General features: G+C 37.1%; 1 protein-coding gene across 3 annotated transcripts in view; it reads right to left on the bottom strand.

Moving 5' to 3' along the window:
* The window catches only part of LOC150100462 (integrin alpha-PS2-like), a 511,813-nt gene that overhangs the window by 327,845 nt on the left and 164,567 nt on the right, over positions 1-19,401 (bottom strand). For all 3 annotated transcript variants that reach the window (XR_016549302.1, XM_090403279.1, XM_090403280.1), the window contains exon 11: positions 11,129-11,231. Coding sequence is in view for 2 of the 3 variants with exons in the window: in XM_090403279.1 (XP_090259405.1) it covers positions 11,129-11,231 (103 nt within the window). In the remaining variant the exon portion in view is untranslated. The remainder of the gene's footprint in view (positions 1-11,128; positions 11,232-19,401) is intronic.

The raw sequence follows: 19,401 nt of genomic DNA, 5'->3' as shown, positions 1-19,401 counted from the left end.
AATCAATGTGCTGCTTGAGAATATGATGAATGCAGAAACAGTAAACAAATTTAAACAAAGGTTTGATGAGCAATGCGTCTACAAGTGATGATCTCTCAGAGTAGGTCCTTTGACTCACTAAGGATATGGTAATAATAATAAATATCCTATCTTCTTTCACATATTATTTCCAATAGTCCATTATAGCCAAGTAAATTGAATTCTTTCTCTGTGATGGCATCTCTATCTTGATGTGGTTAGAAGACTTGTGTACCAATAGCCTCAAGAGCTGTTAACAGCAGTAACAAAAACTACTGGTGCAACTTCCTACATCAAGAGGCATGCACCAGACAAAGCCCTTGGTCTTCGGGGTTGGGGACTTTTCATCAGAATCTTATCGAATAAAAACTTTTTAACCTGAACCTTCACAAACAGGAAATCCAGATAGAAATAATGGATTATGACTAAGAAAATGATTCAGAATTCAAGTTAGAAAAGTAGCTATGTGGAAAGTCAGAAGTATAATAACAAAGAAATCGCAACTAGTAAACCTATTTAAAAAACAAAAAAATGTTAATGATAACAGATAAAAAAATAAATAAATAAATAAAAGTTAACAGGAACAAAAGATAAGATGATTAAATTATGTTATACAGTGGAGTAAACCAACATGTTATTACTAGACAAGGGAAGCCATATATCACTCATACCTTTTCTTGAATTCATTCACCACCTTCAAAAGCAAGCCATTTCAATCATGCATTGCTCTATGAGAGAAAAATCTATAACAGCTCTTATTCCTTTCTTCACTGCATTTATTCTTGTATATTAAGCTCATCTACATGTACTTGTCATATCCCCACGTGCCCTTGAGGGTACAGAGGTCTGACATACGTCAGTTTACAGGCCGAAGTTAACCCTGTAAGAATGGCCAGTCCTCAGCAGAGTGGCAACAGCATTGAACGATTGGTTTCCTTCCCACTACTAACTTTGCTCAAGACTTGCTTAACTTTTTACATGAGCCATTAGTAGTGGAGACTCAACCAATCGACCAACCTTTGCTGGCTACGTGTACTTATCCAAACATTTTGGGATTACTGAAGAGCCACATCAAGAACTCAATCTATGCGGTTAGCCAACTGGCTTTACGCTTCACAACCATATGCCTGGGGAAGGAGTGTCTTAGGTTCGATTCCCGTCGACGACATGAGGAGCTTAAGGATCTTTCTCAGCCATAGCCAAGTTAGCCGGTCTTGGGCGTGAAAAGCAGGGTTCTCCCCCCCCTCCTAGTTTATCTGGGGTTTTTCATCCTGCAAGCAGGCAAACTGGCCCTGTGAACATGCAGGCTACAGTCATAGGATATAGTACTTAATCCCTCATTAGGAGGGCTCAACCAGTCTTAAGGGGCAGTCGAGGAACAGGGGGAAACCCCACACACATAAAAAAATAAAAAATCAAGAACTCAGCCCCTTTTCTTCCCAGAAAGTGTTGAATATTTCCATTCCATCATCTAATATCCTTGAAAGTTTTAGATACAGTCACTCTCTTATCTAGACTTACAAAGATGTCAGACTTGAAAGGATGAACTGAGCCTCATTGAAGACCTCTTCTTAGCTTTTTCAAACACTATGGTCAGTCCTGTTCTCTTTAAATGGACAAAAGTTGTCAGTAAATGGCCTTTACAAGACTTTTTTTCTAGATCTATTTAGGAAGAAAATTAAGAAAAAGTTTCTTTCTTTGGCCAATAAAACCCACCAATTTGGTGGAAATGCGTTTACATTTTTATTATTTGAAGACATGATGTTTCATATTATTATTATTACATGACACCTCCAAGGAGTCCATGGACTCATTGAGGGAGGGCACATGATCTACAACTCTCTGTCTCCATCACCAACTCCATCTACACCAATGCCATCTATTGCCAACCACCACCACCACTAGTATTTTCACAGACAATCGCAAACATCCATGCCTATGGCGGGATTCGAACCTGCAGCCTTTGACTGGAGAGCAGATATGCTAACAATATTTAAATAACATTCTAAATTTTCTTAACTCCTTCCATTGAAGAATTCTCACATTAAAATTAAAGAATTGAAGGCAAAAAAAGCAAACCACCTTTTTGATGTTCTGATCTCAAACACACCAGAAAACGAAATTTCATTTGGACATATATAACATGTTGAAAACTTAGAGCAGCATCTTGCTACTATCAACAAAACCTTCTGCCACAAAATTAAATTAATTGCAGCAAAGCTAGAACAGATCAATTATCAGTACTAAGATGAAATATCACCCAGGTCCATAACCTAAATGCATCAATGGTGCATGACATGACTGAGGCTGAAAGCAAAAAAATATAACACCATTACCCTCCATTTCTGCAACGAAAATAATGATACAATTGAAGGACAACATCACCAAGCTAATGGAAAAATCTAGTTTTGAATACAACAAAATCACCAGATGCCACCACTTGGGACCTATGAACTAAAATACGGATGAGATGACTTTCTCATGAATGGTCAAAGCAACCTGTGACACATGGGCAATTGCATCAGAACTAATGGCAGATGTGAACAACCTTAAAGTCTGTTCTCCACAAATATCCATTAATACTCTTATGACTGGAACAGTTGAACAGTGCATAAATCTTTAATCTATCAGTAAATCATTTACAACATTCAGCACATACAAACCACATGTATAATGTGCAAAATCTTCTCATCTGTGAAGAAGATCTCTATGTTTCCCCTAATGCAAAGCACATCCCCTTAATAAGGGGATGTGCTTTGCATTAGGGGAAAATACTAAGGAAAGTGATCAGAGCTTACTCCACTTTTACCACGAGTTGCCTCAGACTTGAACTATGTTCAAGCGCAAACTTGACTTACTTGTCTGCTTACTTAGGAAAAAGGATTAAAACCTAGCTTATAAAATTGCTTGGTATCTTTAACATCTCTTGGAACTATTCTGTCAAATTCATACTTCTGCCCACATTACTCTTCCAATGCCATCAACCACTCAGAACTTTTTTATGTCCTCTCTTTGAAAGCTGAAGTTCTTAAATCCAATGTTCCTAGCAGTAAGGTTATCTTCCTTGGCAATTTCAATGTGCACAATACTAACTGGCTTCCCTTCTCCAACTGCACAGACAATGAAGGTACAGATGCTGAAACAACTGCCATCACAAATGACCTTATTCAAATTGTTCACATGCCCAACCAGAGTATTGGAAAATCTCAACACTCTCCATACACTCTGGATCTCTTCCTCACTAGTGATCCTTTCAAGCATACTGTGAAGATTGTATCTCCCTTAGGTAATTCAGACCACAACCTTGTGTTTATATCTTTCCCCAACAAACCAACACCCACACAGCCATTCTCAACCAAGAGTCATCTGGCATTAAAGGGATGCCAACTGGTATGTTCTTTGAGATTTCTATGCCTCGTTCCCATGGTTGGATTATTGCATTAGGTCTTCCAACCCAATCTTATGCACTGAACACATCACTGAAGTAATCTTTTCTGCAATGGAAGTACATAATCTCCATTCCATGCAAAATTCTCATCCCCTAAGTAAGCCTTGGTTCTCCAGAAGATGTGCTAAGGCTGTACAAATGAAGAGTTAAACATATTGCAACTGGCTATTATCAAGAACTCCACCTTCTCTCACTGCTTACACCAAAATCCGAAACAGCTGCAAGAAAATCATCAATGCATTAAAAACCAATTTCCAAAGAGCCAAAAGCAGGCAACTTGTACCATGCCCAAATGGCAACTGTGCATTTTGGTCTCTGGACAAAGCAGTTGAGATGGCCCCAACTTTTGCCCAATACTGCACCCAGATGGGTCTACTGTCACACCACCCACAGAGTAAACCAATCTCCTAACATCATACCTTTCCTCAAATATCTGAATAGCTGATTATGGTAAATGTCCCTCAACCATTCCAAAAACCCAACACTCAATGCCTCCTCTGACTTTTCACCAGGAAGTGATCAGAAAAACATTATCCAAATTCGATACCAAGAAGTCCCCTTGCCCTGATGGCATTCCTTCAATTGTCCTGAAGATCTGCACTTCAGAACTGATTCCTATTCCATGTCACCTTTTTATGCTCTCTTACTCTACTGGCATCTAACCCACACACTGGAAATTAGCCAATGTTCAACCTATTCCCAAGAGAGCCAACAGATCCTTAACATCACACTACTGCCCAATCTCTTGCACCTCAGTTCTCTCCAAAATAATGGAGAGAGACTCTTCCACAGCCAACTCCTATCTTGAAAATACTCAACTAATAAATGACCACCAGTATGGATTTCACCAATGCCGTTCAATGAGATCTGCATACCTATGTCACACACATCTGGATAAGCACCATGGAAAAGTATGGCAAATCCAAAGTGGTTGTACTAAATATTTCTCCAAGGCTTTCACAACTGGATCTGGCACAAGAGCTTATTAAATAAGCTTCCACCATTCGGTTTGTCCATGATTTCTGCAACTGGGTCGCCAGTTTTCTCATTGGATGCACAGTGCATATGATTATTGATGGTCCCCTATCTTCTAATCATGCAACTAATGCTGGTCCCACAAGGTTTTGTCTTCTCACCTATCCTGTTTCTTCTATACATCAATGACTTGCTCCAGTTGACCATCAATCCGATACACAGTTTTGCCGATGACAATACACATTCCTCCTTTTCACTTGACAAACCACCACAACTCACAAAGCAACAACTTCTGCAAATCTAAATTCTGATTTCCAAACCATTCTTCGATGGGGCTCAAATAAATTTTTAAATTTCAATATTTGTAAAATACAGTTCTACTGTATTTCCTACAAAAAAGAAAACTCATTTTCCCAGACTTACCCTTGACAACATCCACATCTCAAGGCAAGATGAGATGATCTTTCATCTTGATATCAAGACTCTCTTAGCATAAACAGATTACGACCACTGCCTCCTCAGCATCCAAAAAATTATGATTTCTCTTTTGTTCAATGCATTACTTTATCCCTGAATGGCTATTAACCCTGTAGAAATCACTAATCAACCCATCCATGAAGTACTTTTCGCATATCTGCAGAGGTGTCCCTAAGAGCTCCCTAAAAATACTTGACACAATACAGAAGAGAGCAGTCAGACTGTGTTATGCTACATCATAAATTTATTTGTAGACATGAATGAAAGGACAATCAACATTCAGAGAATACTGACTGCCCTCTCAATCAACATTCTCTGGAAATGAATTCCAATAACCTCCTACTATGAAAAAAAAAAACCATTATCATACCCCTACTAATCACACTTTATGAAATTCTTTTCACCCTTTGAAAAATTTCTCTAATATCTATTTGATAAACTTTTCTCAATAAGCTCACATTTCTAGCACATAATATTTGTTAGGTTTTATAAGTTTTGCAATCTGTCAAGAGTGGGGCTAATATGCTGGCCAGCAAACAAATGGAATGAATTTGGTTGAGATAGTTGGAACATGCCGGCCTGGTCAGCGAAGTGGTTAGCATATCTGCTCTCCAGCCAAAAGGCTGCGAGTTCGAATCCTGTTGTGGGCATGAATGTTTGTGATTGTCTGTGAAAATATTATTGGTGGTGGTTGATGGTAGATGGCATTGGTGTACATGATAAAGGTAGTTGCAGCTGGTGGAGATGGAGAGTTGTAGAGTAGGTGCCCTCCCTTGATGAGTCTTTGGACTCCATGGAGGTGTTGTAATAATAATAATAATAATAATAATACAATTCTAACCAACCAAACTAAAATCTCATGATATGAGCTGGGATCATCATCTTTGCAAATTACCCTCTGAAGTTCAATGCACTAACCACCATCATTACAAGACCCCCACATCTTTTAAATTTCTTTCAATACAACCTCCAATATGGCATTAGTCTTTCATCTCTGAGTTTGAAAACACAAAATCCCTACATTTACATAAATGGAAATATCGGTCACTCAACTAATATTCCCATTCATGGCTCACAATGTCAGTCGATTCAAAATCTATTTTTCAAAGTCAATTCAAAATATAATTTGAACTTTATTATATTTCCAATAACTTTCCCAAGCTTTTCGTTATCAGCAAAAAACTGAACATAATAAAATATTAATACTTTTAATAAGACATGTACTCGACATTATAAAATAACTTTACTACTCATGTATCTATAAAAATTATATAGAATTTTATATTTAAGAACTCCAATATATTTCATTAACATTATGTGGATTTCATCAGGGAGATAGACCGTTAACTACATTTAGAAGATGAATCACAATAATGAGGCATAATTCATGTGTATATTAGCTTGTGTCTCAGCCACAGCTTTAGAATATGATACAGTGGTACCTTGGATTGCGAGTAACTTGGTCTGCGAGTGTTTTGCAAGACGAGCAAAAATTTTAATAAATTTTAACTTGATAAACGAGCGAGGTCTTGCAATATGAGTATTACCTATATGCTTTGTCTGCCGAGCGTCACATGATCACAAGCCGCTCAGTATTGTGGGTAATCATCTTGCATGCTCGGTCTCAGTCGGCATACCTCATTCGTGCTAGCGTTGTGACCACGTGTGTGTGCGTAAAGCATTTTGTGTCCATATGTAGTGACTATTCTTTATTAACTGTACTACGACAATGGCCCCAATGAAGAAAAGGGTTGAAAAGGAAGGCGGTAAGAAGCAGGAGATGATTACGGTGGAAGTTAAGAAGGAAATCATCGGGAAGCATGAACAAGGTATGCAAGTGGCCGCCACTGCAAGATTTTATAAGAGGTCTACATCAATGATTTGCACAGTATTAAAGAAGAAAGAAGAACTAAGAGGGCTAGATGTAGCAAAAGGAGTCACGAGAGTATCAAAGCAACGGCCACATATTCTGGAAGATGTATTGCTTTTGGTGTGGATAAACGAGAAGCAACTAGCAGGTAATACTGTGACCAAGAACTTGATCTGTGAGAAGGCAAAGGCCTTGTACGCCGACCTCGTAAGTTAACTGCCAGGTACGTCTACAGAAAACAAAGAAGGCTTCAAGGCGAGCAGGAGATGGTTTGATAACATCTATGTGAGGCACGGAGAGACTGCGAGTTCAGACATAAAGGCAGCTGAGGTGTTTCGTTACCGAGTTCCAGAAGCTCATGGTTTCCAAGTGTTACCTGCCACAGCAAGTTTTTAATTGCGATGAGACAGGGCTTTTTTGGAAAAAGATGCCAAAGAGAACCTATATTACAGTAGAAAAGAATGCAATGCTCGGTCACAAGCCCATGAAAGACTGTCTCACCTTCTTGCTGTGTGCTAATGCAAGCGGTGATTTCAAAGTCAAGCCTCTGCTCATGTATCATTCTGAGAATCCACCAGCCTTCAAGAAATGCAACGTGCAGAAGAGCCAGTTAAACGTTATATGGAGGTCCAACAGCAAGGCTTGGGTCACTCGTATCTTGTTCATTGAGTGGATTAACGAGGTCTTCGGTCCTGCAGTGAAGAAATACCTTTTAGAAAAAAAATTGCCACTCAAAGTCTTGCTGGTTATGGATAATGCTCCTGCTCATCCTCCAGGCCTTGCGGATGACTTACTGGAAGAATTCGAGTTCATTAAGGTCAAGTTCCTTCCTCCCAACACTACTCCATTACTCCAGCCCATGGATCAGCAGGTCATTTCGAAAACTTTAAAAAGCTTTACACCAAGGCACTATTTCAGTGATTCTTCGAGGTTACACTAACCTTACCCTCCGAGAGTTTTGGAAAAATCATTTCCACATTGAAAACTGCGTCAAGATCATCGATAAAGCCTGGGATGGGGTCACCAAGAGAACCCTTAATTCTGCTTGGAGAGAACTGTGGTCTGATTGCGTCGAGGGATTTGCTCATGAACAGGAGCTACCAGTTGTCAATGAAATTGTGTCCTTGGGGAAGACCATGGGACTGGAGGTGAATGAGGACGACATTCAAGAGCTGGTGGAGGAACGTGGCCAGGAGTTTACCACTGACAAACTGATAGATCTGCATCGCGAGCAACAGCAAGAGGGAGATCTCGTCTGAGGAGGAGGAGAAAAAGACAGGCACATCTCTCTCTTCAAATGCGATTAAGGAGGTGTGTAAAATGTGGGAAACAGTGCAAAATTTTGTAGAAAAGCACCACCCGAGTAAGGCTGGGGCAGTGCGAGTGATGAATCTGTTTAACGACAATACAATGTCATATTTCCGTGAAATCCTCAAAAGGAGGCAAAAGCAAGTGTCTTTAGATAGGTTTCTTGATAAAGTCGCACAAAAAGAAAAAGAGTCGACAGATAGCAGTGATTCCGTTAGTGACAATGGAAGTCGTCCTACCCAATACAATTACTATAATATGTAACTGTAATGTAATTAATAAATTCAATTACTTTATGTATATTACATTTAAATAATAAAAATATAAAAAGGTATACATATATAAGGTATACGAAGATATATGTATTTTGTATTAATCACTTTTATATGACTATTTTTGAGTTTTGGAATGAATCATCTGAGTTTCACTATTTTTTATGGGGAAATTCGCTTTGATATACGAGTGCTTTGGATTACAAGCATGTTTCCGGAACGAATTATGCTTGCAAACCAAGGTACCATTGTATTAGAGTTCAGTGGAACAATTATAAAAGATTGTGTAGATAAAAAATTATTCAAAACTTATGAATAATTAATAGTGATCACTTCCCAAAACTTGGATATTTGGCATACAGTCTGATCACTTCAGGTTCAGATGATTTCATAGCATTTCACATGTTTCAGGGAATTTACGACTGAATTTGAACTTGCTGGAATGAAGAAGTTTAATCTGGTTCCAAAGAACTCTGTGTCTAGTGTCAATAGTATGCAAAGCAAGGCCAGACTTATCAGATTCCTAAAATCTAATATACTTCTGATGTTCTCTTCATTTCTAATCAACACAGAATGGTCAGTCTGTCCAAAAGAGCAAAGATGACATAAGCAGGGAACTTAATAGACACCTGGTAAGGAAAGAGGTGGTAATGTATCCTTTGTAGATGGTAGGATGGAGGACTTGGAATCCTTACTATTTGTTCCAAGGTTCCTTTAAGGTATGGTATTTAAATTTTTTCACATTCAGATTGCAGTCTGGTGGAAGGATGATAATTATCAATAATTTTTTGAATGGTAGTTTTACTGTATGCATTACACCAGCCTTAGCAGATTTTATGGAACACCTAGAAAAAGAACTGTTTGATACCATATTCCCTCTGCCTCGCATATGGTTATGTTTTGTTGATGATCTATTTGCAATCTGATCTCACGCTGATTCAGAATTACTTCAGTTCCCAGAGATATGAAGTTCACTATTGAATGTAAATCCAATAACCAACTACCCTTTTTTGGATACCTTAATAATTTATAATCTCACAGGTCATGTTGAATTTTCAGTTTATCGTAAGCCAACCTTTACTGGCAGATGCATTCAATTTTCCTCCTATTATCATTCATCACAAAAATGGATATTATCAAGAGTATTATCAACTCTAATACATAGAGCTCATACAATCTGCTCTTCTGATCCCCTTTTGTTAGATGAACTGAATAAAATTAAAAGCAATCTGATATGTAATGGATACAGCAAACTACCATTCAAAAAATTGATAATTAGCATCCTTCCACTTCAGACTATATTCTAATTTATAAAGTCTTTTTATATCAGATTATAGTCTGAAGAATCAGACTATAATCTGATATATAAAGAATTTCGATACTCTACCTGAAAGGAACCTCAGAACAATTGCAAGGATTTTTCAAAAATTCAGTCTTCCTTCAAACCAGCTTGAAAAGTGTCCTCCTTCCTACCATCTACAAAGGATACATTACCACCTCTTTTCTTAACAGGTATCTATGAAGTACTCTGCTCATGTCATCTTTGCTATTTTGGACAGACTGATATATAAAGTCTTTATATATCAGATTATAGTCTGAAGAATCAGACTATAATCTGATAAATAAAGAATTTCGATACCCTACCTGAAAGGAACCTCAGAACAATAGCAAGGATTTTTCAAAAATTCAGTCTATACACTCCCTTCAAACCAGCTTGGAAAGTGTCCTCCTTTCTACCATCTACAAAGGATACATTATCACCTCTTTCCTTAACAGGTATCTATGAAGTACCCTGCTCATGTCATCTTTGCTATTTTGGACAGACAATTATGCGCACTGATTAGACCTGAAGAACATTGAATCTATATTAGATTTTTGGAATCCAACAAGTCTGGCCTTGCTTCACATGTTATTGACACTAGGCACAGAGTTCTTTGAAACCAGAGTACACTTCTTCATTCCAGGAAGTTCAAATTCAGTCATCCATTCCTTGAAACATGTGAAATGCTATGTAATCATCTGAACATGAACTGATCAAACTGCACACAAATATCCAAGTTTTGGGAAGTGATCACTATTAATTATTCATAATTTTTTAATAATTTTTATCTATGCAATCTTTTACAATTGTTCCTTTGGACTCTAATAGTGTAATATCATATGCTTCAGCTTCAACTGAGACATGAGTTAATATGCACATGATTTATGACTCATTATTGTGATTTATCTTTTGAATGCAGGTAAAGGTCTGTCACCCTGCTGAAGTCCATGTAATAATGCTGGATCAAATATATAGGAGGTTTTAATTAAAATTCTAGATAATTTTTGCTACATGTGTAAGCTGTAAAGTTATTTTATAATAAAATACATTTTAATAAGAATCAGAAAATGAATGAATTTATGAAATAACTGAAAAGAAAAATGCACTGATTGATTGCACAAAATCACTGATACACAAGGAGTTTTGGTTACTGAGAAGGCATAGGTTGCTTTTGGTCTAATAGATTACCTGCTAGAAGATAATTTTATAGTTTTAAAATTGAATAAAAGGATGGCCCTTCTGAAACAAATAAATTAAGCAAAGCAAATATATGATATAAATGTCAAATTTTTAAACAGTCACAAAATACATAGTAGGAATAATTATTATTCCTCTAGTGTTATATGTAATATAATACAAAAAATGCAAATAAAATTGAACCTTTCTGGTTTAAAAAAAATAATAATAAATAAAAATAATGACCATTATTATTCACTTGCCTTTAAATCCATCTCTATTGATATCTCCAAGTGATGTTAAAGATAATCCAAACTGTCCTCGATTATAATTTCCATCTATATGAGTCATGGTTCTAAAATGATGCTGCATAAATAAAATTATTTATACATTTTCTATAAGGTGAAGATATCAAATGTAAATCTATTATTATTATCATAATAAATTTAGTTTAATCCTTTATCCAAGTGTAAGCAAACAAAGTTTGCACCTGAAAATATCTTCAAGACTGAGGTAAGGTGGTACATCCCTTGGCAACTTGTAGCAAAGATGGACCAAGCTCTCATCACTCCTTGTCTCAGCATCTCCCATAATGCAAAGCACATCTCCTTGTGGACATGTATACTGCTATGCATTAAGGCAGGGGTCGCCAAAGTTATTTGCTGTAGACCCCTTCAAGCATTTCTTGACTTCTTATCGACCACCTATATTTTACTATTACGTAATTATAATGGGACAAGCAAAAAAAGATGCTTATGTGAGTTTTTAGATTGTTTATTTTATAGTTACAGTGTTTATTGTATGTATAATATAGTATATATTATTATATTACTATTACTACTATCACTAGTAATATCACTGGTATTACTAGTGATATTAATAAACTACTGGTATTAATATCACTGATATCACTACTAGCGCTGCTCAACTCTTCAACATAGAGAAGTTTAATTCGTGAATGAATAACGATTGAATTATAATATGTATGTTGATGAATTTTAGAACATTAACGCTCACTTGTATGTCGATGCACAAAAATGAGACTGGGATCGAATACTTGCAAGTATCAGTAAATAAGAACCACACGTGTTGCAATCTCGCTCCCACTGCACCAGCCGGCAGGAACCACCGACATCCATTTATTAGTAAATATGTCATTTTGGCCTACTTGATTGGCCTCAGTAACTATTTTCATGACCTTACTCCATCTTACAGGTCCTATTCATGGACCTGTAAGATGGAGGTACTGATCCCACGATTCACTCTTAATTGCGTTGTCATTACCTCCATGTCTTTTGTCATGGAGGTAATCCAAGTTAACCGAATTAAATATTACCCATACAATGATGTCTTATATTTATCTGTCGACCTCCAATTGACCCCTGAGCCCGAATTGACCCTTTTGGCGACCACTGCATTAAGGGAAGGGCCACTACCCAGACCGGTTTCGACCTCTTTATTGAGGTCGAAACCGATCTGGGAGGCAGACCCACAGTGGTGATACACAAGCAGAATCAATGGAGAGGTCATATTTACCTATCCGAGTTGCCAACCAGTGTACCACCTTATTATTAAATTACTCTGGATTTAGAGAAAGATGTTGGAAGTTTATTTTGCACTTGGTTAGACTATAATAAATTTAGTTTAATCCTTTATCCAAGTGTAAGCAAAAGTTTGCACCTGAAAATATCTTCAGGACTGACGTAAGGTGGTACATCCCTTGGCAACTCATAGCAAAGGTGGACCAAGCTCTCATTACTCCTTGTCTCAGTATCTTCCATAATGCAAAGCACATCTCCTTGTAGAGATGTATACTGCTATGCATTAAAGGAAGGGCGACTACCCAGACCGGTTTCAACCTTTATTGAGGTCTCGTCAGTGGGAGGCAAACCCAGAGTGGTAATATTAAAGCAGAATCAATGGAGAAGTCATATTTACCTATACGAGTTGCCAACCGATGTGCCACCTTATTATTAAATTACTCTGGATTTAGAGAAAGATGTTGGAAGTTTATTTTGCACTTGGTTAGACTATAATAAATTTAGTTTAATCCTTGATCCAAGTGTAAGCAAACAAAGTTTGCACCTGAGGTAAGGTGGTACATCCCTTGGCAACTCGTAGCAAAGGTGGACCAAGCTCTCATCACTCCTTTTCTCAGTATCTCCCATAATGCAAAGCACATCTTCTTGTGGACATGTATACTGCTATGTTGAAGTATCGTCGGTGGGAGGCAGATCTACTATGAACTGAGTAGCAGTATACATGTCTGCAAGGAGATATGCTTTGCATTATGGGAAATACTGAGAAAAGGAGTGATGAGAGCTTGGTCCACCTTTGCTACGAGTTGCCAAGGGATGTACCACCTTACCTCAGGTGCAAACTTTGTTTGCTTACACTTGGATAACGGATTAAACTAAATTTATTATAGTCTAACCAAGTGCAAAATAAACTTCCAATATCTTTCTCTAAATCCAGAGTAATTTAATAATAAGGTGGTACACTGGTTGGCAACACGTATAGGTAAATATGACTTCTCCATTGATTCTGCTTTAATATTACCACTCTGGGTTTGCCTCCCACTGACGAGACCTCAATAAAGGTTGAAACCGGTCTGGGTAGTCGCCCTTCCTTTAATGCATAGCAGTATACATCTCTACAAGGAGATGTGCTTTGCATTATGGAAGATACTGAGACAAGGAGTAATGAGAGCTTGGTCCACCTTTGCTATGAGTTGCCAAGGGATGTACCACCTTACGTCAGTCCTGAAGATATTTTCAGGTGCAAACTTTTGCTTACACTTGGATAAAGGATTAAACTAAATTTATTATAGTCTAACCAAGTGCAAAATAAACTTCCAACATCTTTCTCTAAATCCAGAGTAATTTAATAATAAGGTGGTACACTGGTTGGCAACTCAGATAGGTAAATATGACCTCTCCATTGATTCAGCTTGTGTATCACCACTCGGGGTCTGCCTCCCAGACCGGTTTTGACCTCAATAAAGAGGTCAAAACTGGTCTGGGTAGTGGCCCTTCCCTTAATGCATAGCAGTATACATGCCCACAAGGAGATGTGCTTTGCATTATGGGAGATACTGAGACAAGGAGTGATGAAAGGTTGGTCCACCTTTGCTACGAGTTGCCAAGGGATGTACCACCTTATCTCAGTCCTGAAGATGTTTTCAGGTGCAAACTTTGTTTGCTTACACTTGAATAAAGGATTAAACTCAATTTATTATAGTCTAACCAAGTAAAAAATAAACTTCCAATATTATTATTAGTAGTAGTAGTATAGTTCGCCCACCGATTAGAGATCCTTCGACACTTCTGCGCATCTTAGAAAAAGGAGAATCCATTCCGATAATAGGGTAATCAGTCCATATTGTGGGACGAGTTGTTTATTATTACCGGTCGGAAAATTAACTTCTCTTTTATGATTATTGTAGTTAACTATGTTGCTTGTATAACAGTTGGAAAATTTTACCTATAAAGCATGTGATTTCGCGTTTTGGCGACCAATTCGGACGTCCTTCATTTCTTTCTCCCCTTCAGCATGAATCGACTATTCTTGGAAAGACACAAAGCAGAGACCTACAAACAGTGGCCGAACTATAGTACAGCGACTTCCATAGAGTCAATACTTGGCGTGGGAGGCCCACTCAACCAGCAATATGTCTATCATAATGAACTTCGTAGTTATTTACACTTCTTGCATGTGCAATGCACTCTGCCAATACATTCCACTTACCAACAATTCTCAACATAAGAAATCTACTCCTCATCCCCCCCCCCCCTTCAGCACATTTTTAAACAACGTCCAGGGATGGCCTCTCATCTTAATGTTGACTCTTTCTATAATTCCTTCTGGCAGACTCCCTTAACTAACATGAAAGTCTCTATGATATTTCCTCTTATCCACCAAACTCTGTAATCCACATTCCCTCAATTGCATTGCATAAGCAACACCTCAGAGTCCCGAGCACAATAGCCCATGTGTGGTCAAACCAATGCCTTACATAGATATAAGAGAGAAATATTTCTCTATCCTATATTCTTTAATTTGTGCTATTGTTAAATAAGAACACTTTCAGATAAGATCATACCCTCTTTCCCACTATTTCATCTTCAAAAATATTGAAATACAAAAATGTCAACAACGAATGAGATGAGATGAAATTAAAGTAGATATGGGGGGGAAGAAAGTGCAAAAGATTCTCAAAGATAACTAAAGACTATCTCAGGTAAACTGGGTACAAAGAATAGTGAAATTCTGATAAATTTTCTTTATTTCTGGATGGAAAAGGTAAATCAATGTTTTTTATGATACCAGTAATAGTCACATGCAAATAAGGGTTAAACCTGGAATTAAATCTCAAAAGTACATTAATGCACACCAATCTTATAGTTTATTTGTATATTACTAAATGATTGTTGACATATTTGTTAATGCATTTTCAGAAGCACTTTTGTCATAATAATGAATATATTTTTAACACACAAACACAAATAATAATAGCATCTTATTTATAAATATTTTGGCTTCGAAACTAGCAAATCATCATTAGTCAGGAATAACTGAACAAGATAGAATGATAACAGTAAATTATTACAAACAATATTAGCATTGCATGTACATGTGATGTGATTACATCAAGATATGAATATAATACTTGTAAAAGAAAAAAAAAAAACTACTGACAACTAAGGAGAATGAGACTTTCCCATATTTTTGGCAAATGACATACAATTGTTTTCTACTGGCCTGACCTATAGTGGAAAAAAAAAAAAAAAGACATCAAAGCTTTATTCTATTTATAACATTATCAGAGACAAAATCACATATATAGTTTTATTACAGAAATAGTGCCATCCTAATTTAACCTGAGAGTTGTTATATTAGATTAAAGATCCTGGATTACTTACAGTCCTATTTATAAGTAACTAACTCTTACACTAAAAAGTTATGTGGGTAGAATATGTGCCATCCATATTCTTAGGATTTTTAGATCATCATTACTATTAAGATTAGGGTGGTTGATAAAAATTTAACAAGCCTCCTTAAATTTACGTTCATAAAACGTTTTGGTGTGATGTAAATGACAGGTGCTCTTCCAGTCAATTCTATGTAGAGCTTAAGAGCATGATCCGAAATGCCAGCTTTACCATAGTTATCATATTTAATGTACCGTTTATGTTCCTTTTTTTCAGATAGGAATCCTATTTCCTGTTTCACATATATAGGGTAAAATTACAAGCACACTGAATACAGTATACTCCAGGGTGGGCCAGAGGAGAAAGTGGATCCTTGGATGAGTTGAATAAGTTCTTTAATTTTTGCGGAAGATTTAAAGGAGGCATTAAGGTTGTAGTTCTGCAGTATCCTGTTTATTTTATCTGATATCCCTTTAATGTATAGAATGGTTACAGTTTTTATTGTAATCTAGTTTATTTTTATAAATTAAGTGGATATCAAATCCAACATTATTTCAAAGCTGAATACAGAAACTATAAAAGTTTCAGCGAAGTTTGACCAGAGAGCTTATGGGAATACACTTGCCACCATACTACGAGTTGCCCCAGCCAAACGATGAGAAGCATGATCGCTAGTAAACATCTATATATTTGCCTCCTATTGTTTGATTCATAAGGTTTCACTAGCCTGACAGCTGTTTCAAACTCATTGGTTTTCGTCAGACTAGGCAGAAACCTAAGAGAGCAAAAACTCTGTACTAAGGAACTCGAAGTGTGGGAGAGATGTATTTTCCGTAAGCAAACTCTCGGTTGGTGCTGAATAATCACTAAAGTATTCACTGAAATAAAGAGCCAAAAGGCTTCACTTCAGCGATGTAAAATTATATAAATTAAGTGGATATTTAATCCAACATTATTTCAAAGCCAAATACAGAAACTATAAAGGTTTCGTGCCGAATATAGTTAATAACTATACAGGAATACACTCATTACCCCAGCCAAATGATATATAGACACTAACTAGCGATTATGCTTCATATCATTTGGCTGGGGAAACTCGTAGTATGGTGGTGAGTGTATTCCCGTAAGCTCTCTGGTCAAACTTCGCCGAAACTTTTATAGTTTCTGTATTTGGATATGAAATTATGTTGGATTTAATATCCACTTAATTTATATAATTATGCTCACCGAAGTGAAGCCGTTTGGCTCTTTATTTCAGTAAATTCTTTAGTGAATAGGTTACTCACCGACTGACAGTTTGCTTAAGGAAAATACATCTCTCCCATGCTTTGAATTCCTTAGCAGTGAGAGTTTTTGTTATCTTAGGTTTCTTCCAGAATTTTACTCCCACTGAGGGGGGGGGGGGGGGGAGCGGATTTGCTTGAGAGAGAGCATTTAGAGTCCCCAGGGAGGGTGCTCTCTGGTGTGGTCTGTGTGGGGCCGTGTTGCTGGGTGCTTTTCTCTGTAATATGAGCAGTTCTGCTCAATGATAGGGTGAGCCTGTCATTGAGTGGAACCAACAGTGAGTTGAAAGACCTTTTGGTCACTCGTTTTGAGTTGGGGATCACTTAATTTTTAGAGAAAGAGAGAGACCATTACTTATATAGTGTCTCTGACGAAAACCATCATCATCAAATTCCTGCCATGTACCCTCAAGGGGTGTACAGGATATGATAGTACTACATGAAAAAATCTACATCATTATTAAATTCCTATCTACAATTTTTCTCCAAATCAGTCTGTTACTTGTCAAGATTCCAACATTATTAGATCTTATATTTCTATCGTATAAGGCACTTTGCACCATATCAATCCACCTATATCTTGGTCTTCCTCTGGGTCGTTTTGCTGCCAACCTGGCAGAGAGAACACTTGTTTTGCTAATCTTTCCTCGCCCATTCTGTTTAAGTGACCATACCACCTGAGATTAGCTCTGCTAACGCATTCCTGGATGCTGACAATGTCAAGTTCTTTCCTAATATCCTCATTTTTAATATGATATTGCCATTGATGCCATCTGTTCACGTCTATAATTTTTCTCAGGATTCTCGTATCTGTGGTCTCTAGTCTTTGGTCAAGTGTTTTACTTCTGACCCAGCTCTCAGATCCATAAGTTAAAACTGGTTTGAACACTGTGTTGTATATAGCTAATTTAGTGTTCCAACTAATTTCTCTCTTATTCCATATGAATTTATTCAATTGACTTCCTACCATACCAGCTTCACTGATTCTGTTGCCTATTTCTATATTTAATTTACATCTTCCGTAAAAATTTTGCCTAAGTAGCTGAAATGTTTCACTTGTTCCACAGGTTCTCCATTCACAACACAGTTGACATTTTCAATGATTCTGCCTATTTTCATTGTCTTTGTCTTTTTATTGCTGACCTTCATACCATATCTATTACAACAGTTATTCAATTTAGTCAGAGAATCTTGCAGACTTGTAGCGGATTTATTTAGAAGTATAACATCATCCGCATAAAGCAAAGAGCTGACATTAACATCTCCAATTTTGATATCATGTTTAATACCACTTTCCTTCATAATGCGATCCATACAGATAATGAATTACAGAGGGGATAATGTACATCCTTGTCTCACACCAGATTTTACATTAAATCATCTTCCTGTACTCCCTTCAATTCTAACTGCTGACTTACAACTCAAATAAAGACTAAGTATTGCTTGATATAATGCCCCATTGACACCATATAACTGCAGCGTATTGAATAGCTTCTTTCTTGGCACCATGTCATATGCCTTTTCCAAATCGACAAAACTTAAATACAGATCTTTGTTATATTCCCATGCTTTCTCGACTATTTGTCGTAAAGTGAAGATTTGATCCTGACAGCCTCTATTTGGCCTGAATCCAGCTTGTTCTTCACCCAGCTTTTCTTCCACAATTCTTCTCAATCGTTTCTCAAGTATACCTGCATAGATCTTGCCAGGAACATTTTGTAGGGAAATACTTCTGTAATTCTCACATTCAGTTTTATTTCCCTTTTTATATATGGGTACTATGAGAGCTCCACTCCAATCATCGGGAATTCGTCCCTCTGTCCAGGCTTTCTGAACTATGCAGTGCAGCCACTGTGAGACTTTTATACCACCATACTTCAGCATTTCTGGTCGAATATCATCTACTCCTGCTGTCTTTCCACATTTTAAGCCTTTGATGGCTTTGTCTACTTCAAGTATGGATATATATTCCTGACTGTATGCCTGTTGAGTATTTTTTACCACTGTGCTATCACTGCTTGTTACATTTAGCAATTTTTCGAAGTAATTACTCCATACTCCGAGGATATCTTTTTCTCCCAGTTTCATGTCAACTTTATCATCTCTAACTCCTTTTATAGCACTCTTTCCTCCATTCTTAAGTTTCTTCAACAACCTCCAGAATATTTTGCCACCTTCTTGATATTTATTTTCTATATTCTTGCCAAAGTCCTCCCATGACTTTTGTTTAGCTAGTTTTACACAGTGTTTAGCATTCTTGCATTTGTCTCTATATTCTCTAAGAGCACAAGCTGACTTATTTGACAGGAACTTTTGGTATGC

Source organism: Typopeltis vanoorti, chromosome 13 (genome assembly GCF_054136105.1).
Source record: "Typopeltis vanoorti isolate ZY-2024b chromosome 13, IOZ_Tvanoo_1.0, whole genome shotgun sequence".
NCBI classification, from domain to species: Eukaryota; Metazoa; Arthropoda; class Arachnida; order Uropygi; family Thelyphonidae; genus Typopeltis; species Typopeltis vanoorti.
The sequence above is the reverse complement of the archived record's forward strand: the minus strand, read 5'-3'. Positions and strand labels throughout refer to the sequence as shown.